Source organism: Octodon degus, unplaced genomic scaffold (assembly GCF_000260255.1).
Source record: "Octodon degus isolate 3935 unplaced genomic scaffold, OctDeg1.0 scaffold00005, whole genome shotgun sequence".
Lineage (NCBI taxonomy): Eukaryota > Metazoa > Chordata > Mammalia > Rodentia > Octodontidae > Octodon > Octodon degus.
In genome coordinates, this window is record NW_004524581.1 from 27,820,863 (window position 1) to 27,832,308 (window position 11,446).

Here is an 11,446-nt window from a genome sequence, read left to right on the forward strand (position 1 = left end):
GCAAAGCACAGGGACCGCGGTTCAATCCCCCAAGCACCACATGCCAGCCAGCCGCGCCCCCTGGTGGGCTGAGCTGGCCACACACACACAATAAATAAATGTAATAAATAAAAATAAATAAATAATTTAAAAAAAAGCAACTAATTTTAAAAAAAAAAAAAAACCTGGCAAGTAGAAGGTCCAGAGTTCGATCCCTAGTACCACACACACACACACACACACAAACTGATTTATCAATAATTAATTCTTCCTTAAATTTTAACATGGAAATCTTACAAGTACCCCATTACTGGTGTATATAATAAGCACTTACAATGGTTATACCATAAATAAGGTATATTACAATGTTTTACACTATTTTAAAGTTTTCCTTAAGGAACTGTAATATGATGACATCTGGTCTACTAAATCAATGCCTTTCTTTGCATTCTTCTAATCAATGACCCCCTGAGGAGCGAAGGGTCCAAGCTGCGAGATGGGACAGTCATGCGTGTGTGCCACTGGTGGCGCAAGCCAGCGGAAAAGATTGAATTCCAATCAGGGCCTCCAGGCAGAGACATAGAAATAGACTAGAAAAGGTCATGAGCTACAGAAAGGCCATATGACAACAAAGTCAGCAACGGGGCCAGGAGGGCAGAGGGAAGGCGAGCAAGAGAAACAGCACCAAGTGCGGTCTGTCCCTACAGTTGGTGACAATAGGCGATGATGGGTTGGGGGCCGGGGGTTAGGAGACATTTGAGAGGATTTATGCTTGCTGTAGGTTGAAAGCAAAGCTCAGTAGGAAAGGAGGGACCTGATGTGTGACAGTGCATGAACCTCTAATCCTGAGGTTTTAAAAAAGACAACGAAAGGTACAGCCTAAAAAGTTTAGAGTTTACACTTTATAAGGAAGAATAAAAATGTATAAAATTACATTTTTTTAAAGATTACAGAGGATTAAGTGCTCAAAGATGACCTTATTAATAATCAACAAGAGAAAATAACTGGTTTCGGCTCAGCAAAAGTGTTTCTAGAGCTCTGCTCCAAATCTTTTATGGCATTATCAAAGCTTGGCCATTGACATCACAAATCCGATTTACCCCAGTATGTTTAAAGTACCAACACTTCACACCTCCAGTTTTGAAAAACTACCCCTGCACCCTGCTAAAGCAGACTGTATAAACCTTATGACCAATCCGGAGAATTAAAGCAACGGAACCTATTGCAAATGGTTTTTCTCAGCAGAGCAAGTCCCCCAGGCTGTTGGCAAGCAGCAAGCTACTGCAGGGTTCTTTCAAAACCAAGTGAGCGAGCGCTGAGCTCAACTGGACTTGGGTTCCGATCCCAGCTGTGCCAAGTGCCAACTGCAGGCTTTGGGACCAATAACCTCAGATCTTTAAGCTTTGGTTTCCTTGCCTGTAAGATAGGGTTATTAGCTACCACGAAGGCCTTGTGCAGACTCAACACAAGGACAGGACAAGCGCCTGGCAAAGAGCAGGTGTGCCGCATTTCCCCTTCCCTTTCAATATGCCCCAAATACTGCCTGTTTAAAATTTCTTCAAAGAATCACAAGAAACTATTACTAGCAGTTATCTTTGAGTTGGAAAGGGGAACAAAATCATCAGTTTGCCTTTTGCATTTTTCTGAACAGGTCAAATTTTCTAAACATATAGATATTGGTTAAAATTGTTCCCTCAGTGTCAATCTAGATGGTAAATGGTAGAAGGGTTTGTTTTTTTTTTTTTTTTTTTTTTTTTTTTTTTTTTTTGGAGGCTCGAAATGCCTTTAGGGCATTTCTGGTTTGCAGTGACTGTCTGGGTTGGAACCCCAGAAGCTTGAGCTTGAGGGCTTTGCTTAAGCAGGCACTTAAACAACTGAGCTACTGGGCAGGTCCCCCTCTAGATGGTAAATGAAGCATTTATTCTACATAGATACACATACTATCAAAAGCAAACTAGAAGCCCATATTATTAAGGGAAAGGAGCTAAGGAAAGTAAAACTGTCAGTTATACTTCAACAAAAATGGAGGAAAAAAGAAACATAAATGCGTTTTGAATATTATGAGATCACTGGTTGTTTAGCAAAAGAGGATATAGCCTATAAAAAAAGTGAAACTGGTGCTTTTAAGTGAACTCATTCCCTTTCTGTGTTATTTGTCCTTATATTTACATTTTCTGAAGTAAACAACAGGCTAAGCCAAGTGGTGGCACATGCCTACAATCACAATACCCTGGGAGGCTGAGGCAGGGCAGCATAGAGATTCAGTGAGACCCTGTCTCAAATAACAAATATTAAAAATGTCTTGGAGTGAAACAAATCAGACCCGCATGTGTAAAAATCACACCGTCTCCCTAGTGTAAGAACCTGAAAGAGTAAATAAAATCCAAAAAGTACAATAGATATTGTTAAAAGGAAAGAAACTCAACAGAAAAGACCAACTGAGTGGGGGATAGGAAAAAGGAAAGAAAGAAGGTGGGGGAGATACGCACATTCATAAGATAGCTAAGAGAATACTACTAACCTATTGGTTTATTGAAAGGTACAGTTAATACTTAATTGTTTGATCAATTTTGCATACATATATCTGATAATCTAAGCAATTACTCTGAAGATAACAATATTCCACATAACAATCACATTTCTTTAATTTTTGTGTGGTAGCAGGGATCTAACTTGGCACCTTGCACTTGCCAAGCAGGCGCTTACGCTGCTGAGCTATAGCCTCAGCCCAATCACTGTTAATTTCCTATCATCTTGTTTTGAAATTCCACATTGCTTTTACTTATTGTTATTTTTTAAATTCTCTTTAAAAAGAAAAAAAAAGGCTGGGAATGTAACTCAGTGTAAAAGTCCTGGATTCAGTCCCCAGAAATTAAGAAATCAAACAAACAACCCACTCAACAGGCTAAAATTGGTCAGAATATCAAAAAGGGCTTGAACATATTAAAGAGTCAACTGGCACCTCTCACTGAGAAGGGAATTTGAAGAAAATGTATTTGAGCCTGGCCAAAATAAAGGAACTTTTCCTAAGCCCTATCTGGTCGGGACTTCTTGCAGACTCCTGGCCAAAAGGAACTTCTATTATTTTTGAAACAAACTCCAAGTGGGTGTGGACACAATCCCTCTATCAGCGGCACTACTGATTTAAGTATTAAGTGCTAATATATATTTTACTTACGTCATTCCAAGAACTCTAGTATAAAAATCCAGTGATTTCTTAGGATCCTTAATTCGTAGCATAGTCTGCTGCAACAAAAAATCCTAAAGACAAACAGCATATATATTAAATACCTTCAACTTTTGTCACTTCTTGGCAACACTTAACTGTTCTTAACAATATACAAATAGTTAAAAAAAAAAAAAAAAAAAAAAGGCGTGGGGTGGGGAGGTAGCTCAGTAGAATAAGTGCTTGCCTGGCAAGCACAAGGTCCTAAGTTCAATCCCCAGCACCACAAAAAAAAAAAAGTTCACTGTTACAACACAATGTTAAGAAAAACAAAACACATGTACTTACAGCCTTCCATAAAAAAACAGCATGCCTATCACCTATAACCTGTGGCTCTCCACCAGCATTTTCTGGTTGCAGGCCCATGAGGGTCAGCTCAAAAACTGCCAAGCCTGGGGGCGCACACCTATAATTCCAGCACTCAGAGACTGAGGCAGAAGAAGGGCTGCAAGACTGAGGCCAACCTAGGTCTACATAACCAGTTCACGTCACCAAGAAATGCCAGGAATGACCCTCAGAGATGGTGGATAAGGGCCGGTGACATAGCTCGGTGGACTAAGCGCCTGCTTTGGCAATGCAGGAGCCACGTTTCGATACCTGGTTCTGCATGCCTCGCCAGCCCCACCGCAGGGGTGCACCGAGCCGGCGACTGAGTCCGGGCATGGTGGTGTATGCCTGTAATCCCAGCGCTGGGGAGGCTGAAAGCAGGAGGATCACTACAAGTCTGAGCTGTGTAGTGAGACTCTGTACCACATACATAAATGGAAAAAAAAAAAATTGTGGATAAAAGTCAGGCTTCCTCACTCCTCAGTACACAAGTTCTGACACACCTTCTACAGTTCCTCAGAGACTCCCCTCCAGACTGGACTCCACTTGCCCACAATGATAAGACTAAGTTTAACCACTATAATATTTGTTGAATCAATGTGTAAATCCTCTCCCCGAAATATTTACTGGTGACTATGTAAATTAGTGAGGAAAAAGATCCTAGACTCCTAAAGAACTAAAAAGTTAAATTACTGTCTCTTAACAGCATTGAGAAATCCTTCAATTCCCACATCAGGAAACAGAAGGTGTGAAGGATAAAAGGGTAGAGAATATATAAATTCAGGGAGTTAAGATTATGATCAGCATTGCTTAGGGGCCCAGAATCCCTGTGATGCATTCCTATCTATAGGTAGCAATATTCCCACTCTATAAATGAGAAGTGGACACCGAGTCATTAATTGTCTAAGCCACCTGATTCCAAATTCAGGCCAAGACACTTTAACTGCAGAAGCTTTAGCTCACGAACCTTTAATCTCATCAGTGCCCGGGTTGTACTGTCACAGCCATGGGCTTGACAAAAAAGATCTGAAAATTGAACCACTCCTTTCGAAGCTGCATAGCTACCTTTTCCCTACAACTCACATCATATAAATACTTTATTCATTCTGTACTGTTGGGAAATGACACTCTTCTATTTTGCTAACTTTAAAACATTAAATTCTCATTTAAAACAAAACTAGCTTAAAAACTATCTTTTTTAAAAAATGTATTTAGTGCAGGGTTTACAGAGTCTACAGGGTCTCACTACATAGATCAGACTCATAGTAATTCTCCTAAATTCAGCCTCCTAAGTGCTGGGATTATAGGCACGCGCCACCACGTCCAACGCGAGTCGTTGCACTCTGCCAAAGCAGGCGCTTTAATCCACTGAGCTATCTGGCCGGCCCAAAACTACTACGACTTAACCAAGTGTGGTGCCCCACCCCTGTCATCCCAGCCCCTGGAAAGCTAAAGCAGGATTGCGAGTTCAAACCAGCTGGTCTACATGGTAAGGTGAAGCCCAGCATGCACCACACAGTGAGACCCTGTCTCAAAATAAAGTTTTTTAAAACCTCTATTATATCTTGTTATCATATATAAGGCAGTTGGCTCTGACAGCCCATGTTTTCAGAATATTTGAGTTGCTTTGCTCAGCCTGGCCTGCTCTCCCAATGGTCTGTTGTAGAAATTAGTTCTTGATAAATGTGCGCTGACCCAGCATTCAGTGGGTTTGGCTCTACCCTGTTGAACAGTTACAAACAATACTAGGAAGTCACTCTGTGCTTGCAATGAATTGAAACAAATAGTTTTTGGCCTCCCCCCCCCTTTTTTTTTTTGTTACAAAAAAGTTTATAAAGCAACAAGATCACTGAGCTTGGATTGAAAAAAGTCACAGAAGACAGCAGTGCTAACTCAGCGGTCTAAACACCTGCCTAGGTAAGCGCATAGACCCGGGTTCGATCCCTGGTACAGCATGCTGGGTGGCCCTGCCCCGGGTGCATCAAGTTGGCCACCAAGAACGGGCGTGGTGGCTGGCGCCTGTAGTCGCTGCGCTGGGGAGGCTGGAACAGGAGGATCGGACTAAGGGTCCGAGCTGCGTAGTCAAACCCTGCACCAAATACATAAAATGAAGAAAAAAGCTAAGAAAAAGAAAAAAGCCACGGAGAACACTCCAAAAATGGCAACCATCCCCTCTTCCAATTCATTACTCTGAGTCACACCTATTAAAACGACCGGTTCAGACAGGGCATTTCTAAGATTCCCTTTAGGTCTGGGCTTCCCCCACGCTTCACCGCGTCACACTTCGTAAGCAACAGCCACAGCCAAGCAAAGGCGCGCTCCCGGTAGTTCCGAGTTGAGCTGTTGCAAGTAAGGGAGGCTACGAAAACCGGCCGGCAGAGCCAGGGATCTTGGGGCCTAAGAGTGGGAGCTCTGAAACTGCTCTCCTTCTCGGCCAAGGCCATCAGCTGGGGAACACGCATACCCACAGACAAGGAACCTGACCCTGATTTGGCCTGGCTTCCAGATACCTCCCCAAAATAAACAAGTGAATGAAAGTTGGGCCGCAGTCTTTTGGAAGCAATCTGAATGACATTCTTCGCAAGTCCGCACGGTTGCCCGCACTCGACTCCATTATCCTTCTTTCCAATTCACTCCGGTCCGCCCAACGCCGGCCTGCCTGCAGTGATCGATGGCCGCACGGGGTTCGAATCCCGTCTCCCCCGCCCAGCCGAGGCTGAGTCCCAGGATCCGCTCCCTCCGGTGGCCACGCGGGACGCCCCGTGCCCACCTTGGTGCTGGGGTCTGCGTCGGAGCAACAACCGTATGCGGCTTCGTCAGTAAGGCCGCCGCTCGCGGGCTGAGTTTCGGCCATGGCCACAGCGAAGGATCAGGGACAGAGCACAGAACTCCGCTCGCTCACTGCACGCTCCCCTTCTCTGCTTCCACCGGAGGACGGGCGATGGCGTTGGGGCGGGCCGCTGTGACTTCAAGCCAATCGCTGAGCGGGAAGCAGCTGGCTCGTTGTTGATTGGGTCTCTCTGAGTAGGCGTCACCGACTAAAGACTACAACTCCCGAAGTGCCTTGCGCCTAAGGGAGGCCCTGTTTTTAAAAGAAAAAAAAAAAATCTGCTAGCTGAAAAGCAGGTTTCGCCATTACGATGACCTAATCTTGTTTCTGCTTACCTATTAAAAGTCAAAAACCACCCATATCTCAGGGCTATATGACAAAGTTGGAATCTGATGGAAAGTAATAATAATAATCGGGAGTAATTCTTTTTTAAATCCAAAGCTTATTTTCTCAATTTAAGAAGTCCAGAATAAGTTAAAAAAAAAAAAAAAAAAAAAAAAAAAAAAAAAAAAAAAAAAAAAAAAAAAAAAAAAAAAAGTAAATAAAACAGCTCTGGTATAGTAAAAGACCTAGCTTCAAGTTTAGCTTCCACTCTATATTAGTCATAGAATCTTGGAATCATTACTGACTCTGCTTGCTGCTCAGAGGCCCAAAGGAGATTTTCCAAGATGAGGTCTCTTTAAAGTTAAACCAGGCAGTTGTGGAAGACGTTGGCAACAACAGCACACAGCCTGGAGCAGAGCAGAGCAAAAGAGCCCGAGCAAGGTCCGCCTGTGGCATTATTGTGTAATTCCCATGCAGGTTGTAGTTGTGGGTTCATAATCAATATCGGAATCCAAGTAGCCAATTAAAATTTGTAGATTTTTATTAGCTGAGCTCAGCGACCCTCAGCATAGACCTATTTCAGAGTCTAAGTGAGTAGTACTGACCAGAAGACATGGCGTGTATATAAGGCGAATATGCAATATATTTTGCTTGTCAAACAGTTACATTAGCACCCATCCTGCCTGTCGAACAGATTTTTTTGGCTGTACATCTGGCTACTTTTGTTCCTGTCATTGTTTAGGGTCAGCACTTTCTCAGGGTATATTTTTCTCCATATGATAGGCCTGTTTTTTACTACTCTGGGGTCAGCTAAAGTTTTTTAGGGTCAGCAGCTTTCTCAGGGTATGTTTCTCTGTATGGTAGGCCTGCTTTTACAACTCTGGGGTCACCTAAAGTTTACCATGGCAATACCTATGCTAAAAGTCTGGGTTTAGGCCATCACAGTTATTATCTCCTGTTTACATTCTTACAGAGTCCCATAGCCAGTGCGTGGGTGTTTACTAGTGCTAAGTAACAGTTGCATAACCGTGTCCTGCTGTGCACCTGCCCTGGGCCAGAGGGGTCACAGCCTGCGGTGTCTTTAGACTTTGAGCTTTGAAGCAGTCTGAGTGATTCCCCACAGATTCCCCTTGAGCCTTATTCATACAGTATTTGGTGAGAAATAAAATGTTAAGTCACAGTTTTGTAACTGGCCCTGCAAAATAAAACTTTAAAAAAACTAGACTTATTTTTTCTTCTAAAGATAAATAACTTCCCCAAACTTTGTCAGGCTGAGCACGTAGCCAATACTCCCTCCTCTCCACAGCCCCCGAAATGACTGAACATGCAGACACCACCTGCCCCCTCCCAGTACTCCCTTTGCACAAGATAGAGGAGTGAGGGGTGAAGATATCTGGAAGTGACAAGGCGGGTGTGGAACTCTACTTTGCCTCTCTGTGCCTTCCCCATTGTCCTTACCATACAAGACCCTGGCCCATCTGTACAAGGTGAGCTGGTGATTTGAAGCAAATGGCTTCTTTCATCTCCTTGGAGCTAGCTTTGAACAAATCCTCTCATTTTTTCTTATCACACAAAAAAAATATGGCCTCCTTTGGCTTGGTCAGCAGCAAGCAAATGAACTAAGGGTATGAACTTAAGGGGCTGGCAGCATTTTGGTTATGTGGGGCCCCAAATACATAGTAACTAAGAACAATGAATGGGGATAGTGGCATAGAAGACTAACTTTAAATTTGGTAGATGTGTTCTAAAATGACCTGAAGATCCCCACCTGGTGGTACTCAGGCCTTCGTGTAATCCCCTCCACTTGAGTATTACATCAGACAGCTTTTGCTGGGACAAAACTCCTGACAAATACAATTTAAAGGAGGAAAATGTGTATTTGACTCCTGGTTTCAGCCCATGGTTGACTGACTCCAAGGCAGATACATCACTTTGGAAGGGCGTAGTCAAGGACCCCCTCAATCATTGCCTGCAGGAACAGAGAAGAGGAAGAACCAGAGAGGAAGGGTGCAGGGGCCAGATACAACCCCAATCTCTGCTTCTTTACGTATACTTTTTCCCAGTAATTCTGTAATTCTGTGTCTATAATTCTCTCCCTCTCCCTTTCCCTCCTTCTTTCGTCTTTTTGAGATAGGGTCTCGCTGTGTAGTTCAGGCTGGCTTTCAGCTCACTTTGCAGCCCAGGTTGGTCTTGAATTCGAAACATCCTCCTGCTTCAGCCTTCCCAGTGCTGAGATTATAGGCATGTGCCACCACACCCAGCACCTCCTCTTTCTGTTATAAGGATACAAGTCATAGGATTAAGGGCCAACCCTAGATTACAGTGGTTCATCTTGAGATCTTAACTTAATTGCATCTACTATTTCCAAGTAAGATCACGTTCACAAGTACTGGAAATTAAGACCTAGATACATTTGGGGTCCCCACCACCTGGTTTGTTAGTAAAAATCAAGTTCAGAAAATCTACTCAAAGTATATTTAAAATTCTTCTAAACTAAAATTATTTTCCTGAATAGACATCCATTTTATGAAGTTGTAACAGAAAAACCAGTGTCAATCTAGAGGGCAGACTCTGCACTGAGGAGTTAGAAGTCAACTCTTCTCGTGCTGGCAGGCTGGGGAATCCAGAGGTGCAAATCACCAGCCCAGAATCAGGTGTGAGTTCTGTTTAACCGTGGCTTGCTACTAATATAACTTGTTTGGACAAGCTATCATGTCTACATCTTGTCCTCTGAATAACTACTACAAAGACAACAATATGCAATGTACTAATTATTGTAACTGTTCTATTAACCGATTTTGAAACTGTTTCATTGCTATTTTATCTTTTTTCTCATTAAAATGAATAAAAAATACATAAAAAATAAAAATTAAAAAAAAAAGCTAAAACCAGAATATGGCTTGCAAATGGGAAGCACAACACTGATAGCAGATTATTGCATGACTGGTTGTGTGGAATACAAAAATTCTGTCCTATTTTGTCTGGCTGATTTACTTAAAAGGAATTGCTTAACATTCTGGGAAGGGGGCAAGGCCTTTTGAGCAGACAGTAGAGCGCAGAAACTCAAGGGGAGGGGATTACACAAAGGCCTGAGTACCACCAGGTGGGGGTCTTCAGGTCATTTTAGAACTCATCTACCAAATGTAAAGATAGAGATAAATGGGGCCTTGACTGGGCCAGTCTGTCCTAGACATGAAGTCCTTGAAACAAATTGAAAACAAAATATTTAGCATATTTTAGGAAACACAAGCAGCACACAATCAAGGCGGCCCAGCGTGTTTTCAAAGAAAAGCATTAGATTTTTCAGTGGCGTGGCAAGAGAAACAGAAGTAAAAGAAAGGGAGGGAAAGGCCTTCATTGCCATTGAGGAGGACACAGAGGATCAGAGGGAGATGGGGGTATCCTCTGGCCTGAGACAGGAAGGCTGAGACTGTATGGGCTTCTGCTGGGGGCGGAGGCTGAGGGGCAGGTTCCCCGACACACAGGGAGTTCACTGGGGCTCCGGTGTGTGCGGGAAAGGCCTCCAGGACTGGGGTCGGGGAGGAGGGGGAAGTGGTCATTGGGAAGATACGCTGTTGTTTTAGGGATTTAGCCGTGTTGGATCAGGGCCGTGACAATTTAGCTGTTTGTACTTGGGCTGGAAGGCCGATGACTCTCTTAGACTGCTTCCTGCTGAATGGGGGGCGTCTTCTGGGGTGTGGGGAGGATGGATAGGCTGACAGTTTGTGTCCATGTAGAAGCAAGTGCTGGGATATGAAGTTCATCATTAGTAAAGGATTGCATCCGCGACTGAAGACGTCTTACGTGGCACCTGAGAGCCATCTGGGCAAATGGTCCAGAGTCCAGCGGCAAATGAAAGAACTCCCAGAAGGCAGGGGATCCGAAACCAGATGAGAAAGCAACCCGAGAGTTACCTTGCAGTTTTTGAACTCTTAATTTGGCGGAGACATGTAGGTGATGGGAGTTAGGAAGACCACTCAGGCGACAAGAACTCAGGATCAGGAAGGGCAGAGTTGTCAGGTGGAGTGGAGTTGTCTAGGTCCCACTTGGCTTGGGCGATGCGGAACTAGGAGGGCAAGCCAGCAACTTTTACCGCTGTGGCTGTTAAGAGGACAACCAGGTAGGGGCCTGTCCCCATAGGATTTAATCCTGTAGACTTAGAGGATTTAAGATACATTAAATCTCCAGGAAATAAAGATGGTGCTGATTGAGTTGGTTATGGGAGGCAGGGAGGCAGGCGTCTATGTGTCGTAGCAGCAGGTACGGGAGGAAGCATAGAAGGTGAAGTTCTAGTGAGCGATGGGAGGAAGATTATCAGGAGTGGGGAAGTTGGGAAGCACCAAAGGACTCCCATACATGAGCTCAAATGGATTTAGGAAGGTGGGCGCCCTGGGAAGCACCCTAAGTCTAGTTAGAGCCAAAAGAGGGAGCTGAGGCCAAAGCAGGCGCAGCTGCAGAATAAGTTTGGCGAGGTGGGGCTTTAAAAGCCCATTTGCCTCTATTCCCTGTTGGTGTTTAGGGGCTGTTGGATGTTGGGGAGCATAGGGGGAAGACGAGGGAGGGCAGATTTACTTAAAAGGAATTGTTTAACATTCTGGGAAGGAGGCAAGGTCATGTGAACAGCAAATAAGAGTTAAATGGGGCCTTGATTGGGCCATTCTGTCCCAGACATATCCCCCACAGCTGCAATGTGCATCCTGTCTTCTGCACTGGCTTCTTTGAGAACCTAGCCCTGTCTCACTGCCTAATATATATATATA

The 11,446-nt window shown here is 43.9% G+C and overlaps 1 protein-coding gene across 1 annotated transcript in view; it reads right to left on the reverse strand.

Moving 5' to 3' along the window:
• The window catches only part of Glo1 (glyoxalase I), a 23,519-nt gene extending 17,052 nt beyond the window's left edge, over positions 1-6,467 (reverse strand). The window contains exons 1-2 of the mRNA XM_004624445.2: positions 6,303-6,467; positions 3,158-3,240 (exon numbers count right to left, since the gene is read on the reverse strand). Of these exons, the coding sequence (XP_004624502.1) occupies positions 3,158-3,240; positions 6,303-6,386 (167 nt within the window). The 5' untranslated portion in view covers positions 6,387-6,467. The remainder of the gene's footprint in view (positions 1-3,157; positions 3,241-6,302) is intronic.
• Between the last annotated feature and the right edge of the window lie 4,979 nt (positions 6,468-11,446).